The sequence below is a fragment of the Thunnus maccoyii genome, chromosome 8, assembly GCF_910596095.1.
Source record: "Thunnus maccoyii chromosome 8, fThuMac1.1, whole genome shotgun sequence".
Lineage (NCBI taxonomy): Eukaryota > Metazoa > Chordata > Actinopteri > Scombriformes > Scombridae > Thunnus > Thunnus maccoyii.
Genome location: NC_056540.1, coordinates 10,522,518 through 10,547,000, shown reverse-complemented (window position 1 = coordinate 10,547,000; position 24,483 = coordinate 10,522,518). Strand labels below are relative to the sequence as shown.

Sequence of the window (24,483 nt, the reverse complement as noted above, 5' to 3'; positions counted from 1 at the left end):
GCTTTCAGAGAAAACGTGAGAAAATAATGCGGACAACAGGATGACGTCAGCCAGGACTGGGTGCTGATTGGCCATACGTATGTGACTGTACGTACGACGTTGATTTGAAATTTCAGCGGTGAAGCGTTTGTTGTTTGTCAAAGGGAGCTGCACTGCAGCCTTATCTAGACTGGTGAATTGTAATATTAAAAGTCACATTGGGCTAGAAATGTCTTTTTCAAGAGCTCCTTTGAAGAGGTTCAACGAGAACGTCGGTAAGTACCGTTAAGACGCGAGTAGCATGTTGGAAAATATTTATTCAACGGTAACTAACGTTAGCTTATGTTAGCTGACATGCAATACATAACGATACGCTTACTACTGAACCTAATTGGACCTAGTGAAAACGAACCAGCTAACAGGTCAGACAGATGAACTAACAAAGAAGCAGTGTTAGTGCTTAACGGTCTGGATGATAATTGACTTAACGTTGTGCTTTTAACCGAAGGTTGTGCCCCTCCACCCGGCCTCTATGAGATTAAACCTGGGGAGCTGAAGGGGGCTGCGTCCTTCGACAAATCTGATCGGTTTAAACCTGTTAAGGCGGGTCAGTGAATCTAATAAGCAAAAAATGAAGAAAAATTCAAAACACAACGTAACATGTAGTTTTTTTTCATGTACGTATTTTCATTACCTGTGTCTCCAGCCGCTGCAGCCCCTATGCCACCTCCATCGCCCTCCAAGACTGCGCCCATGTCACCTTTCCGCAGGACTATGTCAGTCGATGGTCTTGTAAGTCGTCAGTTTTAACTTCACATGTAGTAACGCCACTCGGATCGCTGCGTAGTAACAGATCTGCTTGCCTTACAACTGCTTCTGTCATGACGCTGTCCCTCTTTTTGTCTTGTCAAAACACAGGTTGAGGGCTCAAGTGCAAAGAAAGAGAAGAATGGCATGACCATGGAAGCAAAGCAGCAGAAGCTCTTGGAGAATGAGGTACACATTTGTACTATAGTGTAGCCACAAAAATGTTATTTTTTGTAATTAGTGGCTTGTGTTGTTCAATTATAACTATGAGCAACTGGAAACCAACAGGTGTTCATGTTGTCATTGTTTCTATTACTGTGTGTGTGAAAGTCTCAACCATAACATTGTTTCGTTACAGATCCGGTCCCTGGTTCAGCAGCGAGGGGAGCAGGACCGTCGCTTGCTGGCCCTGGGAGAGGAGCTAAAAAAGGTGGAGGCCAAGCTGCTGGCTGCAGTCAGGGAGAAGACGGGCCTCGCTGCCAACGCTACCACCCTTGAGAGAGAGCGAGCTGAGCTCAAGAAAGTCAATGAGTTCTTAAAGAACAAGGTCTACATGGCTTTAATGCTTACATTAATGCTTGATTGTATTTAGAAATCTGTCTTGATTACACCTGGAGGCCTTTTTTGTTTCTTAGCAGTGCTGCATGAACAGTGTAACTGAGTGCATGTTTTTTTCTTAGGTTTCTGCTGACACAACAAAAAAGAAGATCAATTCCCTCACAATGGACCTGATGGAGGCCAGGAACAATTTGGATAGTAAAAACAAGGTGTGACTTGTGTGCATTAGCTCCCCTCATTACAACTTTATTCAGTAAAATCTGTCATTGGTTTAAGCACAATCAAACATGTAAAAGTTTGAGCATATTTTCATCTGCAGTAGAATGTGCTTATGCATTTTGTGTGTTTATGTCTAGGAGTTAAGTGTTCTCCAGATAAACACCGAAGGCAAACTGAAGGTGCTAGAAACAGACCTCCAAGCTGCCAGGGATACTGTCAAGACTCTAAAGGACAGAAATAAAGACTTGGGTAAGACTGAGTATCAACAGATGAGACTAATGTTTTTGCCCACATGTTAGATGGGATAATCAAGGCTTCACTGTGATTCTTACCTTTTTACAGAGGACCTCCATCAAGTGACGAAAACCCAGAATCAAGAGATGGAGAATGAGAATGCTAGGTTGCATGGTGAGTTAAGTTGACCAATAACTGCCAGAAAACACACATTTTCAACATCTCTGGCCTAAATGCCCGAAAAATCCTCTCAACTGTTGCCCTTTGTTGTACAAGTAATAAATAAAAAATATGCTGCCACTTAAAATTCTGTGTTATTTTACAGCTGTGATACGAGAACTGAGAGAGGAGGTCAGAGTCTTGCAGGGATACCTGGACACTGCCAATGACCAGATCCAGGTAGGACTAGGCAAACAAGGGCAAATTTACAAACATGAGAGCTTTCTTCCATCTTTTAATCATACTTGTGAACAACATGCTTGACCAATTTGTGTGTTTGTAGGATCTCCGCTTGAAGCTCCAAGAGAAGACACACGAGAATACTGTTGCAGGTTCTCAGGTGGAGAAAATAAAGTAAGCACATGCCTAATAGTTTCTCCAAGTAAGCTAGATCTCAACTATAGATCATAACTCTCATTTGTCAATTCTAAACAGGCAACTAGAGCTTGAATTAGAGCAACGCATTACTGGGCTTGAAACCACCCAAGATGTGCTGAGACAAAAAGAGGAGGAGGCACTGACATACCAGCAAGAGCTGCAAGCATCAAAGGAAGCTTTATTGGAAGTGGAGAAGAGGTTGGAGAACCAAGAGCTTGAGCTTACATCTTCACAGAAGTCGGCGAGTGACTTGGAGGCACAAATGAAGATGGCCAACCAAGAAGTTGAAGACTCTCAAGCAACAGTTCGTCAGCAGGAGGCAGAGCTCTCTCGACTACGGGAGGTGCTCAGGAGGACGGAGAAGGAGCTGGATGAGAGAGTGGCGCATCTTGAACAAAGGTTTCTGTTCTCTGAGGAGGAGAGAAGTATGTTCACCTAGATCTTTTTAACTATGTTTATTTAAATTGCAAAATTAGTTAGAAGTTTGTGATGCATGTATGTGTATATTTTGTTTGGTTTTAGGCAAGACTCAGGAGGAGGGGCTGAGGAGAGTGGAGGAGTTAAAGACAGAGCTCAACTTGTTAAAGGAGGCAAAAAGAGATGAGAAAAAGAAACAGATTCAGCTCCAGCAAGACAATGCTACTCTTACTGAGGAACTGACAAAAGAAAAGGTCACACAAACATTTTTTGTTTCACATGGCACATACTCTTTTTATGTCTACCGACATTCAGTGCAGTGACAGATGTCTAACCGTACTTGTCTCTACATTTCTGCAGGCACTTGTTGACTCCCTGTCTGTGCTGCTGAAGCAGGAGAGGGAGGAGTCTGATGAGCGGTTGAGACAGCTGAAAGAGGAGATGGAGGAAGTGCTGGGGGAACTGGCTGTTTTAGAGGAACAAGAGCAGAGTAGGCAAGGGGTGGCGGACAGGAGTCAGGAGGCCCTCCAGAGGCTGCAGGAAGAAAACAACCTGCTGGAGAGACAGCTGAGTGATGCCAGGGCACGTTTGGACAGGTGAGCAACCAAAAGCTAAAACACACCGGGAGGAAATGCTGACAGAAAGCACAATGTAAAGATAGGAAAAACTGAAAGCCAAAGCTTGCAGGTCCAAACATTTTCAGCAAGTATATGTTAGTATGACTTTCAACCTGCATCTTGATAAAGACATCATGCTCACTGCAGTTGCAAAACAACACTTTAATCTGTTGTTTCTGCCTGTTTATTTCTATTTAGAGTCACAGACAGCTCAGAGCCTCTCCCAACATACACTGAGCATAAAATAGAGAAAAATAAGTGACAGGTTGCCAGTCCATCACAGGTTCAACACTATTTCTTGACTGGGTGCAGTAACTTCCTGAAGTTATAAGAAATAGTCTGGCACATAACCCCCTGTAAAAACCACAATAATCATTTTTACACTTTAGAATTTTTGTGTGGATTGAACTAATGAGATATAACATGTTAATTAGTGAGCTGCAGAGGTGGTATGTGGACAGAGCCAGGTTAGTTTGTTCCAGTCTTTTTGCTTAGTGGGTGACTGAAGTTACATATTTAGCGTACAAACATGTGAGTGGTATCTATCTTCTCATCTTTTTGAATAAGCATATTTTCCAAAATGTCCAACTATTCAGTTTAAGGTATATTTCCAAACCCAGTAATCTTTGGTTGATGCTTATGTCAGTTTTTTGACACAGTGAATCATGTGTTTTAGGGTTATAAAAATCAAAATTCCTACTTTTTACAGTCATCAATCCTGTGTTGTCATTTTTAGTAAGAGCAATGATGTGTCAGCTTTGGAAGAAGAACATTCAGCTGCCATGAGAAAACTCCAAGAGACACACACAAACTCGCTGAGCAAAATGGCAGACACTGTCACAGAACTGGAAAGGTGAGCGCTCAAGTGTCAGTATTTCTGGCATGTCAGTTTGATTCATGTTCACGTTAAGTTTAAAGGTTTGTGAATCTGTAAGCTTCACAGACTGCTTGTCTTCCTTTCAGCACCAAAGAGGCTCTGAGGGGAGCAGAGGAGAGACAGAAAAATCTGGAAGCGGAGGTGGAGAGAGTGACCCAGCAGATGAAGGAGGAGATGGACAAAGTGATTCAACAGAAGGAGGAGGAGATCAAGGGAGTGCGGGAGGGGTTAGAGGAGCACCGGGAGAGACAGTTTGCCGAACAGAAAGCCAGGGAGGAGAATGCAAGGTATGCTTTAAACTCACTTTCAGTCTGTATTGAAATAGCTGCCACTTTTCCACCTTTTTTTTTTTTTAAATGTTCTCTTTTTCCTTGACTTGATAGAATGTTGCTAGAGGTGCAGACTCGACTTGCACAAAAAGATGAGGCGATGAAGGCCATGGAGGTGAGCCACGCTGCTCTGATCAGTCAGCTACAGCAGGAGCTACAGCTGCAGACAAAAGAAAAAGAAGAGGCAATGGAGCAAATAGAGGAACAGAGAGGCCAGAATGTTACTCAGCTCCAAAATGAGAGGGAAAAAGCCCAGAAATTGCTTGAGGAGATCAGCCACGAAAAAGAGGAAATAATGGAACAACTCCTACAAGAAAGAGAAGAGAAAGTTCAATTTCAGAGAGCCCTTCAAGAGGATAGAGGAGCATTGGAGGTTGAAAGGAAAGACCACCAGCAGGTCGGGTTAGAGGTGCTCAGACTGCAGACTGAGCTTGAGAGAATAGATGAGGAAAAGAAGAGTCTTCTGTCTCAAGTAGAACTCATAGACCAGTCCAGGCTTGCGCTTGAAAATCAACTGGAAACGGCAGAGCAGGACAGAAATCAGCTTCAGTCTCGCCTAGATGAAGTTGAGCAAGAGGGTGTGAGCTTTCAGGCCCAATTAGACCTTATGGAGGAGAAGACACAGGCTCTGCAGTGCGAGCTGGAAGAACAAAGACAAGACAGGCGAGCTCTGCAGGAGCAGGTGGAGATACTGAGTCAGGAGAAGGTAACACTGCAGTGGGAGATGGAGGAGCAACGGCGAGATCTCCAAAGACAAATAAGTGAAGCACAGGAGAAGAGGTGAGCAAGGTTGTATTAATAAAAAAGTATTTATTTGCATTTTGCAAATTTTGACTAATCTTTACTTTGTTCAAAGCTCCCCAAGCTCAGAGACGGAACACTGGAAGAGACAGTATGATGAGCTGTTTGCTAAAGTTGGACCCTTCCAGGTTAGTAATTTTCACATCAGTTAACATAAAATATTCTTTACAGTCTTTCTGAAGGCTTTCATTAAAGCTGCATTAATCAATATATTTATATTGTATTAACAATGGGGAAAAAAACTCTCCAACTCTGCAGTTCCCTTTAGGTCTGTGGAGCATTTTAGCGTCTTTCAGCTCATTGTTTTGATTTTATGGTGGCAACTTTACTGTTTTGATTCAATCTCACTTGTTTCCAGTCACAGCAGGCAGTTTTCCCTTCAATGAAAAAGCTCTTAAAACCCACTGTATTCTTCCTACCTAGCACCCAACAGCAGACAGACAAAGTTATTGACTAGCTGGTGAACACAGTGGAACATTTAGCTGCTAATGAGCCAGATATTTCTCATCAGGAGTATGTTGGGACTGAAACAGCTAAAAGGATAGTGAATATTTGATTCACATTCATCAGATGGATAGAATCATAACTCAAAATGAATGCTTGGCTTCTGCTCAATATGTAAATAGACAATTGTTTGCTAACATGTTCGCCCAATTTAAAGTGCTATGATATGTTAGTGTTGTCTTTACAGTCTGTTTACTGCCCCCAAGTGGCTAAAATATATTAATGCAGGTGAAAGTTAGATGAAATGAATCTGATATAACCCTCTCAATGTTCATGTTGGTGTGCCTACAGGAACAGCTCAATGCGTTTGCTGCAGAACGAAGTGCTCTACTCAATGAAAATGGAGCAAACCAGGAGGAGTTAAACAAGTTGGCCGACGCTTACGCTCGTCTACTGGGTCACCAGAACCAGAAGCAGAAGATCAAACATGTTTCAAAGCTGAAAGATGAGAACATCTCCCTGAAACAGGTAAAACAGGAGAAGCAGCATTGTATGCCAGGCAGCCATTTCAATACCTTGGACTGTTTTGTCTCAAACACAAGAGCTTGTACTTGATCCCCCTTTTCTTGGCTGTGTGTGTGCGCGTGCGCGTTCATGTGTGTAGGAGGTGACTAAGCTTCGCTCCCAGGTGAGCCGGCAGAAGAGTGATCTGGAGCAGCTGAAGTCAAAGCTCCCCGGTGCTCCTCGCCGCAGGTTTGATCCCAGCAAAGCTTTCCAACATGATAAGGAGAACAGGCAAACTGAGACAACTGCATCTCGTAAAGAAGGTGAGCACTAAACTGACACTTCACTTGATCATTTTAAACTTGTAAACGGACAGACAGTCGACAAGAACGGAGGTTTTTTTCACCTTCATGTAATTGTCGCGATATTTGTGTCAAAGCCTAATTCTTTGTTTCTTTTGTCAGGAAATCATTATCTGTAATGGAGCTATGCAATTAGACAAGAACTGAACTACTGGGCTGACAAATTTCATTTCTAAGGTTTGGTCTTCTTTCGAGTACTCATCCATCCATGTAAGCAATGACTCAGCCTCTTTCACTTGGATGTTTTTTATCTGTATTTGAACTAATTATTACTGTTTTTATTTTTAAATTTTTTTTATCAGTAATTTATAATTCTTAAATGTAAGAACTGCATTCCAGCATCTTTTGTTTTAATGCCTCTCGTGTCAAATTGTCACATGCAGATAATTTGCAGGGTTGATTTCAAAAAGAGTGTTTGTACAGAAAGAGTATGAAAAATAATTAGGAAATAGAATGGATGCCAGTCTAAAATGTTGACATTGCAGAGAACCAAAACATAGTCGGCATAAAAATGTAACATACAATTAACTGTTAATGTGTTTTGATCTTTATATTTTGTAACTTCTGTAGCAATACTTGGGGTAGCATAACCAGTAACCATTTCATGTGGGATAGCTCTTTATAAACCTTTCTTCTTTGTAAATAAAGTTTAATACTCTTGTTTAACAAAAGTATTGCTGACATTTTTTTCCCCCATTTTAAGTCTTAAAATGTGTACAAAGCTTTTGTTGCTTGGATCTCACTGGCCATGTCTGTCTTCAGCCAGTAGAGAGCACTCAAGGATTGCAGCCACATGTTGGAGCACAGGCAAAAAGGCTATTACACCCCATGTTTCTTCTACTCTATATACCAGCTACAAAGAACACAAATTCACATCTTTGCAAAGAGGAGCCTTGGGTTATGGGCCATGAAGCTTTATTTCCTTCAGTTGATAAGACATAGCCAGCAAGTATTCGGCCGGAAATGGACTTCCAGACCTTTTTACAAGCTATGAGTGGTGCTAGTTTTGGAGTGACGAGTCAGTCGCAGTAGCCCTCCAGGTGGTAAATGCTGCATGGTTTATGGCAGCACTGCTCCACGATGCCTCTCTTCACCTTGGGCTCATCACGGCCAGAAAGAGCCTTCCACAGCCTCTGCTCCTGTCTCGCCCTTTTAGACAGGAACCCTTTGAAGTGAAGAAAGTTTCCTTAGCCCTGTGTTAAGTCCTGCCACTGTGCAAACCTCCAGTTCCTCAAACTACCATTTAGATTGTTCACACTTTAATGGAGACTTAATGGCTAGGTAATCTGATCTCCCCAATCCATTTAGTCTTGTTAGTCCCTACTTCAAGAGGAGATATGACGGAGCTCCAACAGAGGCATATCATAGCTTACACCTCTAAAGTTGACTTCAAAACATCAATAGTATGTTTGAGGCCGAAGATCCAAATAATGTTTCGGGAATAGCGTAATGAGGAATTTGGGGATTTCACAAGATTCGTGATTATTGGATTTGTCACATCGTAGATGTTGAAAGCAACGATAAGACACCAAAAGCCCGGCCACATCACGGAATTCAAAAGAGGCGGGAGAGAGGCTTTGCACACTAATGATGGTTTGGTCAAATACATAGCTTTAGTTCAGTAAAGTTTCCAGCATGTTGTCCCTAAACATCTTTCCTTTAGCTAGCATCCAAATTGGCATTCTCATTAGGCTGATTTTGAACTTTGAACATGGTGGGTAAAAACTGTTTGAGACACAAAGCCAGTCTGGGGTTTTGGGGCAATGTCATGCTGTTCCTTTCTGAACTCCCACCATCAAGGGAACAATTAGAACTTATTTTACAAAAGAAGTCAAAACTGTTCCAGAGTTTATGTGGTCTTACCGAGCAGGTGCTCCAGATCCCGCTTGTGGGGTCGGTTCGGGCTGTAGAAAAAGCCACGCTCTCCGCACACGAAGTACAAGGCGTCCACTAGGTGGGAGCCACACAGGTGCTGGGCGGGGGCAGTGGCAACCCCTGGAGAGCAGAGCACCAGCAGTAACAGCATGGACACCGACCATGGTACCCGGGCCATAGAATGGAGACCTTTTGGACAGAACACAAAGAAAAGTTCAGATATAGCTCACATATCTGATATAATCTTGATGTTAGGTTTCAAAATATCTTAGACAAAGGGTTGAACTGAAACCACCTATCAATATTTTATACCTGAGGGTCAGATGGTTGAAAGCTAGAGGATGAAGTGATGCTCAAATTTGATCAGACCTTTCTTGATGACATTCAGGCATTAGAGGAACACTTTCTTTTCATAATTTCAGATATATTTTGCGATGTTCCTGTGAAATTCTACCAGAAAGCTCCAGGCTTTGAGAATATAATAGCGTCGAGACAACACTGAGGCACGCAGCAAAACCCCAACTCAAAATAAGGGCTTTGAAGTGAGTAGAAAACTGAATAATTCATTTTTTCATTGGAAATCAAAGGCCAGGATAAAAAAGCTGCAGTGAAACAAGGTCTGTGAAAAAGTCATTGGATGAAATCTGACTCAAATCTCTAAATCTTACAAATTAGTGCGAGCCTCAGCAGACAAAGTCAAAGATTAAGCAAAGTGAGGAGTTAAAAAAAAATCACATCTTGATGACCTAGGTGGTCTTCAAGCTGTTTTTTGCCCGGCTGATGTGGTAACAAAACCTCAAAATCCTGAAAGAATCAGATAGTTTTGAAGAGAAAATAGACCCCAAAACTGTATGTTATCTTATTGATTTGGACATTTCATGAAATAATAGTTGTGAACAACATTCTGGAGATCAGCTATTCAAGGTTCTGTTTAATGTTCTGCTGCACAAACCCTATCAAACTAAACTGAAAATTGATTTTATTTTGACTCCTATTGCTTTACCTTTATCCCCAGGTGAGCTTAACTTTACTGTAGCACCGTCCATTACAAACTAGAAAGAATGCATGTGTCCCAAAATCACCATCGTGGATACTGTCAGTGTCCTCAAGGTCAGTCCCCACCTTGCTGTCCAGTATAGCAGCTATAGCGCTCAAGAGTTGGAACGATCCGTCCAAGATTACAGAATTGTTATTAGTGTTATTAGTTAAATCCCATTTGTGATGGATAGTCTCCAGGGTTTGAAGTTCAGCTCCTGTTTCAAGGTGAAAAACATATTTAGCAGTCATTTAGAGACTATATAGACCTTTTGTGGACATCTTATAGTGTACTGAAGATTATTGGATTGAAAATGAATCATTTTAACAGTGTCTTTAACAATACACCTGTGCCAGGCATTACAACATTGGCAGAGCACTCTATCTGGCGCGCCATTCCTTTATCCCTCTTGGCTGTATGCCAGGCTCCTTGGCACAGCAGATTGGCTGAATTATACATCCTGCCCATGCTACCCTTTACTTTCATCCTGGTTATTATATATAGAGCACAAATAATGACATAAACATAAATAAACACATACCTACATATATACATACACACATACATACATTAATACATAAATAAAATAATGCTAAAATAATAATAATTAAATAAATAAATGCAGAAATAAATAATTAAATTAATTAAAAATAAATACATTTTGATAATGAAAAAGGAAATAAATGAATTAATGTCTTGAATTTATTTCTACATTTCCATATATCAACTTTTATTTAGGTTATTTCTTTATTTCTACATTTATTTATTGATTTCTGCATTTATTCATTTATTTATTTATGCTAATGTCATTTTTTGTGCTCCATAATTATACACATAAATTTTAAAAGTTGAAAACAACAACAAGGAATACAGAGAAACTTGCTTACCTGTGTTTGGGGCCTCAGTGCAGCAGAGCAGCTGGTAGTTAGGAATGAAAAGGGCCCAGGCCTATAGGACTACACAGGTACAGAGAACATCTCCACCTGTCTACCTTTCCCCTTTATAACTCCTCACCTCCACCTGGCCTTTGTCAGCCTCAGCGGAAAACGCTAAGGTCCTCTCATTAACTCTGTGACCTGTAAGCATGTTGATCTGCTCTTACTAAGTCATTTACTGAGTGAGGACTAACAGCAGAGTTTAGACGAAGTTCAGAAGGCAGTCACCCAGCGCGATACCCACTTCAACCCCTGCTGTGTGATGGCCTGAATGGCACAGTTCACAGGCTGACAGATAAACACCATATGCCATGTTCTGATCACATAGTGTAGATTAGAGGACTTCAAGGCTTGTTAGTGACCACTAGTGGCGTGTTTAAGATGGAGCTTTGTGCAAGATTAATAACTCATGAAGGTAATGTTTGTGTCTGTCTTATAAGTCTATCTAACAAATCAGAAAAAACAACAGTGATTGAAATGTCTTAACATAGAACAAAATAATAGAGAATAATAAAATATGCAGTATAATTGTATATTTATATATATATATACTGTATACTGAGTCAAACATCTTTCCACATTTCATTATCCTACTATTATTCCTTTAGTGCCATGTCTAAAACAAACCAAAAAAGTAATGCTCAGAATGAAATGCAGAGTTAACACTTTATTGGATGCACTGAATGTATGGGTTAGTGTACTTGTTGGCTACATTTTGAGGGTTTTGTTTAATGATGTACTGTATCATAACCTGCTGTGTTGTAAAAAGTACATTGTATGTAATATTATACATATAATTATTTCTGAGAAAAAGTTTGCTTCTGTAAAAGGCTTTTATTGCATAGCTTTTGATATGTCTCATGTCATCTGCGGCAGCCGTTCTTTATCATTTCAGTGTGCCTATCTGGGGGTGAGCCAAATATAGATGAGAGGTGACACAATATGTAATTTTATATCAAATGATGTCTCAATTATCAGGCCCTGAGGCAGCAGCACAGTTCTGTACCATCACCTCTTTGTTGCTGTGGTTTACTGTAATTCAACTTTTAATATTTATAATTGATATTAGGTCCATGGACAGTGTTTTGTCTTCCTGTCATGTCATGTAAAAGAACACCTACATTTTAAAACAGTCAATACGCAGGAAACTTGAAAGGTGGACAACATCAATACGTAGGAAACTTGAAAGGCGGACAACATCAATCCTGAATCAGCATATTAATATATAGTTAATGAACTGGAATCAGTGATTCTGAGGAACCTTTTTCCCACTGATTTTCAGTTTCGTGGTCCATAAAAACCAAAGCTGAGGATTGTTGTCAACAGGATAAAAAGTCTTAGAATTTTGTTTGTCGAAATCAACATCATCATGAAATGTGATCCTTAAATGGATGAAAGAACATTTCCTGGTAAGAGACATACTCCATGTGTACAGATCATGGCTGTCATTCACAAAAATGGAGAATGACAATAATTTGCAGAATTCACATCGTTGCTGTTTCTCAGGGCATATTATTAAATATCTGTCAACTGGCATCACTCTTGACTAAAGCTAAAAAGCTGTGAATTTGTGATATCACTGGCACATAGAATCTGCAGCTGCGCCAAAGATTGAGGTCAATGACGGAGCCCATTCATTGTGTATTGAGCAATAGCAGACATTACATCTTTCATTGACAGGGGTCAGTTCTCCAGTTTTTAGCTTAAGGTAATACAGGAACATGTTCTTGAGTATCGGCTGAAATGTCCCAGCTGAACAGGAATAATGTCATTTCTATAAATGTGTCATATTCTCCTTTAGCTGTCTTTGCTACTTTGAATTCAAATGTATTCACCAGCTGCATGCTCAGCTTGAAAAAAATACAGTGGTAAAGTACATTTTAGTATGAGAGAGATCTTATTTATTCATTTGTTACATTTATTTTTGGTGTACTACGTATGAATATGCAGATTGCTATTTGCATGCTGCTGTTTTCTGCTCTTTACTGCAACGGTCATGGGCACCTTTAGGTATATCTCTCAATGTAAAGCAAGAAATCTCTGTCTGTTTGTCTGTATGTTTGTCCTTCGCATATCTTGAGAACCGTTCTTCCGATCTACTTCACATTTAGCGGGTATATTGCTGGGGACACAAGGGAGTGCAGTTTCGAATTTGGTGCAATTTGGACACGTGACACGTTTAATATTAATAAACTTGTAATAAACAAGCGATCAGCAAACCACTTTGCTCTGCATCATTGGGGCGGGGCTTCTGGGCTCTGTGACTACATGTCATGGTCAGAGCTGTACAACCCTGCCATGAGAGAGATGAGGGAACAACATCTCTCTTCGTCTGATTATGTTAAAAGTTATGCTTTGTTGTGGGTTTCGTGACTCATTTTAAAAAAGACAAGAGAAAAAGAAAGAAAGATCGAGCGAGCTGAGAGGACGAGTGAGCGACAGAGAGATAGCGTTGGAAAGTTTTCTCTGAGAGAGAGAGAGAGAGAAAGCCTGTGAATGACAGACATACAACGTTATTTTCTGATTGTTTCACAGCTGTTACATTCTAAAGCACAAATAAATAATAAACAGCTAGCAGCTCAGCTCGGTGTCTGAGTCTGAGTATCAAACCACACGGACTGTTTGATACAAACACCGTCACATCACAGCGGGGTGGAGCTTCTGGGCTCTGACTTGCTAAGCGGGACAAAGGTATGTGCCCCACCCAGTTAAACTGCTCTAGAGAGCGTACACAGGAGAAAAAACAGAGGCGGAGGCAGTAAAACTAGCCAATAGGAGTACAGACATGTTTGATCAGCAGCAGATCAACCAATGGAAGGCTGTAAACTGCTTCTACGGGTCAACGTCAGTTTAGTCTCACTGGTGAAGTTTCTGCCTGGATTAAAACCATTTAATTTATTAAATCCTTATCATTTTAATTGATATGTTTGTCAGTTGATATATATATATATATATATATATATATATATATATGTATGCAGTTCTCGAGAAATAATAAGCAATCGGCCTGTTCCGAACAGGCACATTTCGAACGGGCATTGCACTAGCTACCTCTAAATAAAAGCATATAATGTCTGGACCATACACTGTAGGTCACTGAATCTGACTGGAACTTTTGTTGCAGGTTGTATCTTTTTGTTTTCATTGAAAGCTGACCAACAGACTTCAGGGATAGGCGAAATAGATTTGAAATTCTGTGATGTTTCATACAGTGGCATGTACATACTCTGTGAAAGGGGAGAATGCAACAAACCTACATTCTGACTACTAACTGACAGTAGTATGTAATCAATTTAAACATTACAGGTATGAAATTAAATGCAATATGAACATTGCTGAAGTATCAAGCAGGACCCTACATTGTATTTCAAGCAAAGGAATTCACTTGTCTGCACAAATGTGATGTTGGTATTCAGTTTTCATCCAGAGGCAGCACTGTTCGATCAAATATTTATTTTTTATTTTTTGTGTGTGTGTTTTCAGTTCAAAAGAGCTCCAGATGTCTTTTCTCCTCTCTGAAAACATGAACAGTGTCATAAATGGAAACCTTTTTACTGATGTGTCTATGCTGAAGACAGAGAGACATTTAGGGTTAAAGAGCCTACATATAGTAGAAATATTATGGTATAAATACCTTTTTAGAATATAAATTCATTTACAGCCTGATAGACAGGCTGACATTTTTTGGTTATTTTTGACCAATGATTCAATTCTCATTATATACTGTGTGTAGTAGTAGTAAGGCAGAAACAAGCAAGAAATCCAGAGCCAGAAATATTTCATGTGCAAATTTTACCCAGAACTGTCCAAGAGACCAATTAACCCAAAGCTCAACTTGTGGTTCATTTATTTTCCACAAGGAGAATGAAAACTGTCTCTAATGAGTAGACAGCAAAACCTTGTAACTTCTTAGTATTTTTGATATATAACATTTTATCAAACTGATACGATCAAATATCCTTTTAATATGTAAGACAAAGAATATTACATTAGGGTCCATGTGGGTTAAAGTGGCTTTTGGGCACTGTAGAATTGCTCTGAGGCAGATGTTCATTTCCTTCAAATGAAACATTTTAGCTAAATGACAGTAGAAGGAAGGCAGGTCTGTCAAAACCTAACTAATGAAAGGAGGGTCTTTAGAGGAATGATAAAAGAGGAAGGTGGGAGAAAAGCTATCTAGCACTTTGGCTCTGCGATTTGAGAAGGTGCTAAATGTAGAACCAGGAAAGGTCCAACTTTGCCATGCTTTGAAACTTGTTCCTCGAGGGAACAGAGCAAAGCAGCAAGAGCTGTGAACAACAGGCACATCCTTCTCGCCCCGGTCGCATGGCTGCTTCAAACACACACATCAAATAGCAGAGGACTTGCAGACGCCCTAAACATGCAGAGACAGACAGAAGTTGGGTAGAAAGTCGGCTTGGTCCCTAAGGTGGGAGTTGCATAACTTGTCTTCTCTTCTACTGCATTTGAGGAGATAAAAGGGAGTGAGGAGTTCAGCCTAGTGAGATGTTGTTAATCTGCTCTGATAGTGAGCCTTTTTACTCCCATAATTATCCCCGACTTTTCTGAGGATGGAAACTGAAGAGACTTAGAACATCAAAAAAAAAAAAAAATCATTGACTGACGCAGCAGACAACAGAAACAGCTTGGATCACTATGTTTTTATGTGAGTGTTTGAACCGTAAGAAGGCAGAAGTAATGAGACAGATTTCCATAAGTCAACTTTGAGAGTTGGATACTGATACAAAGAGCTCCACCAAGATTCATCTGTGCTTAGAAGGAGCAAATCTTTGAATATTGAACGACTGCTATTAAAAATCACTCTGGGCCGAAAAAGTGTCAAAAGAAGTTGAGAACTTCTTTTTTTTATGTGAATCTTTGGCAAGGGCAAACAGTTTGGATTCTGGCAGGTCAAGCGCCCCTGTCATATGCAAACACACTCATACACACAAAAGACAGACTGGACACGTCGGCCTGTTCCAGACACTGCCCTCCATGTGTGTCACGGCCTGCTGGCTCAGATCCATGACAGAACGCCGCAGAGTTTCAGAAAACGCTGGTTTGTGTGTGTGTGTGTGTGTGTGTGTGTGTGTGTGTGTGTGAGACTGTGAGTGAGAGGGAGAGGGCTGCCCTGGTGTCTGCTCTCTCCTGTCCTGCCTGTGACAGTCGCTAATGCAGTACTAACCTCTGTCATGACCTACTTTGCTATGCCACCTCTCTCCGGACCTTTACAGAACACACACACCACACACACACCCACCCACACATATTAATAATGAATAACGTAAAAGAAATGAAATCTCCTTGTAATTCCAAAGACATCCTTTAAAAAACTGTACTAAATGCTTGATTCGCACACACACACACACTCGCGCGCATACACAGACATTTGAGCAGATTAGAATTAGAAGTTGACAGGTTGGGTTGGGGGAACAGAGCTTGGTAAGAGCATGGTTTGACAGCTGAGAAAATGACTACATGTTATAAATGTGACAAGTCCCCAAGAGAGAGGTGAGGCAAGACAGAATGATGGCCAGTTTGATTTTCAGGCCAGAAAATAGATTTCTATTTAAACCCTCATGTGACCGGCCTTTTCAAGCTGAGCTCAGCCCGAGACAAGAGAATTTCATTTAAATTGGCATTTTTCTAATTTGCGTGAAGCGACTTCAGTCTGATGGATTGATATGAGAGTGGCTCGCTTCCTCTCTGAAGGGACTTCTTTTTTTTTTTTCTCACCACATCTGAAGGGAGAAGAATGTTGTGTCTCTTTGTATTGTGACCTTCCCGACTGGGTATTATAACCCTTCAATGCGCCGATGAGAGGCAGTCTCAGCCTGAAATGTGCTTGATCTCTTACATCTTACTGAGAGAAGGTGCTGATTCACTCTAGCTTGAGGCGATGTGATGCAGTCCTTGTCTTGTTGATGTTGACAGCATTTGAAATCACTTTTATGTTCCCGTCCATCTTAAAAATAGCAGTATCTTCCCAAATAAGAGTATTATATTGTAGAATATTGCATGTCAACGTGTGTGTGTGCTGATAATGAGAAAGAGTGTTTGTTTTTATCACGATTTACCTTGTAATTGTGGTGCAGGATACATGGAGTTGAATCTTGAGGATTATGGCCAAGCTGTGCCTTTACCGAATGTGTATGTGTGTGTGCGTGCGCGCTCATGTTTGCACAAATCGATAGCGCCAGTATCACCCCCCTGAGTCTGTCTCCCCTGCTCTTAGAGATAACGTAGAGAAAGCAGACCTACAGCCAGACATATGAGTGGGATTAACAACAGGCGTTTATTTGCGAGAAGAAAAGAGGCAGAAGCTAAAGATAGGTGGATTTCAACACTTTTCATTATTTTGTGGAGAATGTGTACAGCAGGTACTGTCAAGCAAAAGGTCAGAATCAATCAATCCAATGTTCTCTGCCAACCTGCCTGAAATTGCATATTGACTTAGTGTAACGGTCTCCAAACTAGTGGATTGGATGCATGTTGACAACTTAAATGCTACAGTGGAGCTTCTCTGGAGAAGTATCTGTATGCAGTTATTGGGCATCCACTAAGCCAGAGTTGTTCATCTCATTCCCTCCTGTGCTATCTCATCCTCTCAAACTTTCTCTCTTACGTTGCAAGGGTGTAAATGTGAGCAAGAGAGGTGCTGGCTGGCTTGTTATAGAGCAGAATGCCAAGCATGCCTGTGTTTGTGTGCGTGCGCATGTATACCTGACACCTGAGAGTTATCTCGATCTGTAACTGTCTGCTATCTGCAGGAGCTGTCAGTGCGATATATATAAGAGGCGTGTAGTTGCAGAGGAGAGTTGAGCGTTGCCTTGTTGGCTTCCACTGGGTTCGCATATAGCATGTTGAACAGGAGGTACTACAGCTTTGATATGTTGATGAGCACCTTTTATGTTGTGTGTGCGTGTCTGTGAGAGAATGTGTATGTGTGCTGGTGTGTGTCTGTGCAAGTCATTTACTCTTTTGCTTGAGAGGAGGAGGGAGATGCTTTAGATGTGTTGTCCTTTCATTCCAGAGTCCTCCTTTGAGGTAAGAGGATCCCATGGAAACTTAACATTTCATTGTGGCTTGCCACAGATAAAGATTGAATTATCTGTGTTCTCCTTAAATCCCCATTCAATTTTTTTTTAGCAGGGATGAAAGATTTTGTCTGTGGCGCCTGGGGAGCTGTGTACCCTGCTGTTTGGTAATATCTGAAATTAATTCCTCCACCCGTCCCAGTTGTGCCTAAACAATTCAAGGGCAGTGTTAGATCCTCAAATTGAGAATTTACTGAAAGGCCTTTGTACCGCAGCCAGTGATAGCATTTTTGTTAACCATAATTCCATTTATCATTACTGTGTCCTAGCCCGAACTGGTTTGTATTGCCCAAACAGCAAACTATATGTGACGCTCAATCACAGAGGTTGTTACCCATTAATGGAAGTAGATTTTTGGCCAGTGTTAAAGAAAAAGAAAGGAGAAGATAACTCTTTGAAGTTAAAGCAGAGGACTCCCCTCTGAGTCACCACAAAGAAGAATTTCAAGGAACAGAAGGCAGAGTGGGAATGGAGAAAGGTGAAAACAGAGGACTGAGGTTTTTTGAAACCACGTAAGAATACTTAATTCTATCTAGGAAGAGCTTGCTCCATAATTCAACAGTATCTGGACCTAGAGCTTCTTATCCACACAGTATTTCCACTATAGACACACACACTTACGCACATATTCACCCTGTACACTGTGTGATTGGCCTTTGCCCTGCCTCAGTAGATGGTTGTCTTGGGAGGTGAATCGTTCTGAATGCAGATTCTGCATCTTGGTCTTTTTTGAACCGGCAAATATACCAAAATGTAGACATGGCTAATAGAGTTTGGCAGTTATGCCTTCAGATGAGGTTAAAAGGGCTTCCTTTTCAACTCTATATTATATTTGATGGGTCTCTTGTGATTGAGTCAGTAGTTCATTGCTAGGTTTGTAGAAGTAAAAGTTTTCAAAAAAAATGAATGAAAAGCAAAGCAGTTTTTCCTTTTGTTTCCTTTTAGAATATTTTTTTAAGTTGTCTTGTTCAAACATCGTAAAGCACTTCAGTTAGTTAGTAGTTATTGTTAATATTATTCTTGGCCACTTGGGGGCAGTGAAACATTGACATATATCACTTTATAAAACTAGTATGGCAAATAAAGAAAACAGTGGCTTGTTTACACATCCAGCATACACAAGCAACATTAGCATTCATTTATGGTTGTAGGCTATGTGTTGCTGGTCATCTGATGAAGTCCAATATTCACTCTTCTTTTAGCTCTGTTTTGGTCTCCATCAACTCCTAAGGGAAATATCTGGCCCTTTAGCTGCTCCACTATGTTCACCAGCTAGTTGCTAACTCTGTCTGTCTGTTGTTTGGTGCTGGGCAGATAGCGTGCAGTGCGTTTATTGGCCATTTTTTTATTGAAAAAAGCTGCCTGCTGCAGGTAATCAAAACAGTTAAGTTGCGGGCCGCCATACCGAAACAATGTGTTAAAGGATGCTAAAACGCTTCGTTGAGCTAAGGGGAAATGCAAAGTTGGGGGATAATTCTGTGTGGGTTTGTCACAACAAGCAGCAACCTTTACATTACATGTAGAAATTTGATCCATTGTTAATATAAAATGTTGATTAGAGCAGCTTTAAGCTTTTAGTTAAAATATGGTAGTTTCATCAGCATGGCGGTGTTAGCATGTGTTTGGATTTGGTGTCTGAGTTTTATTCCTGCGAGTCATGACCTTCTTGGCTGACAGCAAGTGTCTTCAAACCAGAGGAAATCAGATAGGAATTGATTTTTGTAGTTTCACATGTCCAAATTAACAGCATAAGGTGAGTAGAAAATAATACTTTGGATGCAGTGGCGTGTTTCAGCATTTGCAATTGCTGCCAGAATCAACACACCCCAGCAGATGTAAACAAGAAGAAACATCTATCTAAGGCCAGCACAGAATCCCAAAAGTGAGAGAGACGGGACTTACTCAAAGACGAGGATAAATATTGTTTTGGAAGCCTTCACACTAACAACTGGCTGAAGTACAAAAAGGGATTGAAATACGACTCTGAACGTGATGAAAGTTAAAGATTCCAGCTTTAAGCATTAAAACAGGCAAGAAAAGAGCTACAGTATAATAAAGCAAACAGCGCAGATGATTTAGCGTGGCCAACCTGACTTGTCACAGAGGCAATCCTTCTAATAGAACCACTCTGATTTATCACAGAGACTCTCCACAATAGAGACTGTAATGGGCTTTATTCATATTTTTATTTTATGAAACACGATGAAAGGGGTCATGGTGGCCATTAAGTGGATTAATGGTATGTGTTGGGTAAAGAAGATGCTATAAAGCCTTAAAAGTTAATGCTGTCATCTGCGGACTGCTGTCCTGATGGAGTGGGAGGGGCCACGAGCAGCTAATAGACATAATTCAGCCAGGTAATGTCGGATCACTGGGGACAAGATGGATATCACTTGGCAATGTTATGGGGTGTGTCGTGGTGTGTCGGCACATTTACGTGGGTTATTTATGCTCCATAATGAAGAGCATAATGAAAATTGGACACAACTATAAATATGAGCAGGAAAGGCGTAATGTGGAGGGATAATCATCAATGCAATTAAGGTGTCGTACACATGCAGCGTGAGCCTGGCCTTCCCTGACTTTCTCCTCTTCCTTTCACCGAGGCTGTATTTTATCCTGAAACATCACGTTTAATCAGCTGGGGAGATGTCAGCGTAAATCCTCTGGTCTTGCACAAGGAAGCTGGCATTTTAAATATGTTAATGCCAAAGCAATAAAGTCTTTGCTTAATCTATCTCTGATGTTATTGACAACTATTGTTACAGCAGATTGTCAGTGGTATTTCTCTGTCTTAATTGTCGTCTGTGTGCACACGTTTCCCACGACATATATATGTAAGAGCATGAGAGGGAATGAGAGAAACACTGCCTGCACAATTATGGTGCTCTGTCAGAACTGTCACTCCATTGAGTGAGAGAGAGAGAGGAGGGAGGGAGAGAGGGAGAGAAAGTCAGGTCGGGAGATATGGGAGGGGGAGAGATGGAGACAGATGAGAGAGGGAGTGCAGGAGCTGAAGTGACCCTGCGGACCCAGATGCTGATAAACTGCCATCACGGAACGCTCTGTCAGCTCTGGCTCTCATCTGTCACTGTCAGGAAGAGAGAACGACATAAATATTCCATACAAAGCCTGCATTGACAGGTAGGCTGCATCGATGATGAGCCACTGTATGAGTTATCATGTTTAGAGTCTTAGCGTAGTTGTCATATGCTGATACATGCAGAGTTGTGAGGATTAAGTGGGGTTAGCACATCCAGGAGGTGATGTCCTGCACATAAAGTTCTCTTACTATTATCCCTTGAACCTTAACCTATGGCATTAGTAGATTAATGGCGACTAGCTGAGTGATCCTGCGTGCTGTACTGTACGCCTAGTGGTGAGTATGTGTCAGATTTTGTTAATGCAGGTGTGAGGTGAACGCTTGAGGATGTCCCTATACACTTGTACTTTCTTTGAAACAATGATAGAATGGTATGTGACAAAGATGATAAAGAACAGAAGATTCCAGGTATTTCTTCTCCAACTTGAATGTATGATGCAGTGTGTGGGCGTAGAGCAATTTGAGGATGTTAAGCATCAAAGATTTGACATACCATCTATTTTTTTTTAACTTTTCTTCAGAGTTGCATTTTTTCTTTTTTAATATCATCACAGAGACACAAAGTATAAACTTTTTAAATGAGTCATTTCTGATTAAAGAAGGTCAGACCAGGCTCACTTATTGGAGCCATGTATACTTTACTCTAAAACTAAAATATGTAAGGGCACAGAGAGTGCTGTGTCCTTGCTTGGCAATAGGGGTTGGGCAGAAATCCCTCAGGTTAATCTGTCTAATAGCAACTATCCTGGCTGTCACAACCAGGCTGAGACACTTGCAGGCTCAGATGACTTTGTTTTGTCCCTGTCTGAGAAAGCCCAACTGATTGGGACTGCGTGTGTGTTCGTGTGTCTCAAAAATAGAGCCACACAGACATTGATTTGTGTTTGGTGGAACAGATCAAATTGTCCCCTCATGCTTGTAGCCACTTTTCCATGGCGGCGTGTGTATGTATGTGTTCTAAGTGTGCCTATGTCTGCGTGTGAGGATTGTGTGTGTGTGTGTGCGAGTGGCATCCGGATTCCCGGGCCAAACCCTGTCATTTTGCGCCTGTCACATTTTGTTAAGTGTAGCTCGCACTGCTTCCTTCATTCCCCACATTCCCTTGTCGCCTCCAACGTCAGTCCAGACGCTTATAAACAGCATCTCTCAAAATGGCATCCGATTCATTATACCTCACCACACACAAAGACGGGAGAACACACACACACACACACACACACACACACACACACACACACACCGGTTTCTGGTATAGTGCCAAAGCTTAAGCTGCATTTCTCTCACAACTGACATTTCTTGCTAATATTTTATTTTGCTGCTGTCTAACAGGCCTTCAGCATATGCAATGTTGTAAACACTAACACTTTTAATATTATAAATGTGTAGATTTCTGCCATTGGTGGCTCCAGTTCAGGTTGAACAACTTACACACGCAAGTTCAATCCAGAAAAGTAAAAATGTCATCAGAAACAATGGTTATATAATAAAACTTGCTCTATATTCACAGTTGGAGGTGTATTTAGGCTCTACATTTTCAGCTATATTTTGATCCCATCAAAATGTATAATAAAAAGATTTAAGAGGTTGAAATATGGCCTCCAATCTCCCAGTGAGGGTTGTCTGTCCTCATCCACAAAGTCTTAGCCTTGCCCTCATTGATATAAATCAGGTGCACATAGCTATTAAATAGACGTTTTTACTTTACTTCATGCTCAACCCTGTAAACATAGTCCAACAATATACAAATAAAAATTGGAGCGTGACACCAGTGCCTCAGGAGAAGTTACAATTGAAGAATTAAAGCTTGTATGCAGGTGTGTGTGTGTGTGTGGGAGAGGAATGAAGGGTGGAACACATCCCTACTCTTCTCTGAAACTGCAAAGCCTTCTTTCCCTTGCAAAAGGAAGTCTCTCCATGGATGTTGAACATTTGGCTGTCTTGACCTTTCATAGATTCAAACTGGAACAACAGTAATTCTCTGCCTAGCAGTGGTTCATTTCTTGCTTCCCTACTCACAATTTCACTCTCTGTTGGTCTTTTCAAATAATATGGGAATGAGAAAAACTCACATGTGTTAATCACTCTTATGCAAAGCTAGCAAAACACTGTATGTTTTAACCAGTTAGCCCTTGGTCACACATACATGTAGACGCAAATATAGTACACTGCATAGCAAAGTAGTGTTGGACAGGATGCCACTGTGCTAAACCACTTCTCAGACTTGAGTGTTCACAGCCAGTGGACAAGCAGAAGGAGAGCATCAAGACACAATGAGTATTTTGGTCAGAGGAGCTTTAGCTCACTGGTGGGCAAGGGTATGAGACGGGACATTTATACACCATGTGTGCCTGGAGCCAGAGGAAATGGAGGGTGTAGACTTGCCATGGGAGATCTAGCCATTCTCGGGGAGGGGGGTTCTGTCTCACCCACAGGGAAATTGGACAGTGATGAATATAAAACACTAACATGACTATACTACGAGAAGAATGTGCCTGAAGAAGTTCAATAGTATTTCTCACGGCAGGCAGTGCTCAGCAGTCACTGAAGTCTGGCCTGTCCTGGACTGGGTCACACCAGCTATTTGTACATCCATCAGGAAGTTTGTGAGTAAAGTTCTTCCGAAGTCATCTGTATGTAAATCAGCTATGAAGAACAGATAGTCCCTGTACCATCACAAGCTTATAAATAAAGTCAACTCTTCATCATCTTGATGAGTGTAGGTATGGCTTTGTTATTTTTATATATATGTATACAAGGAGAAATGTTTGTGTTTAAAACCCCAGAAAACTTTGTTCAAGTTTTCTCTATAATATTAAAAACAACAACAATCGATGTTAAAGTTTGGAAAAAAACATCCTTAGCAATCATTTATTAGGTGTTTTGCTCTCACAAAGTAGTTTGATCAGATTTGATTGACAGCAGCTTGAAAACCTAAGCAAACAAAGCACCAACTGTCATCACATCCTGATTCAAATGTTGCTAATCTGTGATTGGTGCACTGAAGTATGTGACATTGCCTTTTCCCAAATTAACCCAACATACTTCAAACCAGTAAGAAGAGAACAGACAAAAACATAATTACAGGATGTCTCTCATGTCAAAATAACCAAAATTCTTCTAACATTGGCAGAAAATTGTGTGTTTATGTTGGACCACGTCCCTCATGGTAAGAGAAAATAGGTTTTATTCACTCCAGGACAGCTTCAGGCCAGTGGCAACACCATACTTGGCTCCATATCATGTGGTGCTACATCATCAAGGTGGCCACCAAGCCATGATAATAATAATGCAATGTAGACTTTGAAATAATAACCATCTTAGGTTAGGCTGTAGTCATTACATTGTAGATTAAGGAGAGGGGTAGCTGCTGAGCTACTTATATGGGCACACCTTACAGGCAATTTTCAGTACACGACAATGGGTTCTTTCAAAATCTGGCTCTTTAGCTGCTAAATGCTTTACTGTGTTCACCTGCTAATTGTCAGCTGTGTCAGGCTTTTGGTGCTGGGCAAGAAGCATACAGTGACTTAGTCAGAGCTTTTCACTGATGGAAAACAAGGTTGATGAGAGTGGGGGCCATGAAAATAAAACAGTGAGGTGAGAGTGATAACACTCCCTTTCAAGTACATGTAGTCATCTGATACATTGTTAATATTAAAATATTGATTATAGCATCAAATATATAAAAAACA

At 40.8% G+C, this 24,483-nt stretch overlaps 2 protein-coding genes across 5 annotated transcripts; one reads left to right on the top strand and one right to left on the bottom strand.

The window, feature by feature from the left end:
* Positions 1-105: 105 nt before the first annotated feature.
* hmmr (hyaluronan-mediated motility receptor (RHAMM)) lies at positions 106-7,404 on the top strand. Its single transcript, XM_042418642.1, has 20 exons — positions 106-254; positions 488-586; positions 686-771; positions 898-975; positions 1,145-1,333; positions 1,467-1,553; positions 1,701-1,812; positions 1,906-1,971; positions 2,123-2,196; positions 2,300-2,370; positions 2,452-2,819; positions 2,917-3,065; positions 3,172-3,407; positions 4,165-4,281; positions 4,392-4,592; positions 4,689-5,414; positions 5,491-5,563; positions 6,231-6,407; positions 6,544-6,706; positions 6,848-7,404. Exons 1-20 carry the CDS (start codon positions 209-211, stop codon positions 6,862-6,864), a joined length of 3,135 nt encoding a protein of 1,044 aa, XP_042274576.1. The 5' UTR covers positions 106-208; the 3' UTR covers positions 6,865-7,404.
* A 255-nt stretch (positions 7,405-7,659) lies between these two features.
* insb (preproinsulin b) lies at positions 7,660-10,903 on the bottom strand. Of its 4 annotated transcripts, none has more exons than XM_042419228.1 (3): positions 10,544-10,903; positions 8,609-8,809; positions 7,660-7,910 (listed from the first exon to the last, which is right to left on the bottom strand). In XM_042419228.1, exons 2-3 carry the CDS (start codon positions 8,796-8,798, stop codon positions 7,765-7,767), a joined length of 336 nt encoding a protein of 111 aa, XP_042275162.1. In that variant the 5' UTR covers positions 8,799-8,809; positions 10,544-10,903; the 3' UTR covers positions 7,660-7,764. The 4 variants fall into 4 exon arrangements, with proteins under 4 accessions (XP_042275162.1, XP_042275160.1, XP_042275163.1 ...); XM_042419226.1 differs by lacking the exon at positions 10,544-10,903 and adding an exon at positions 9,624-9,791; XM_042419229.1 differs by lacking the exon at positions 10,544-10,903 and adding an exon at positions 9,743-9,791.
* Positions 10,904-24,483: the final 13,580 nt, after the last annotated feature.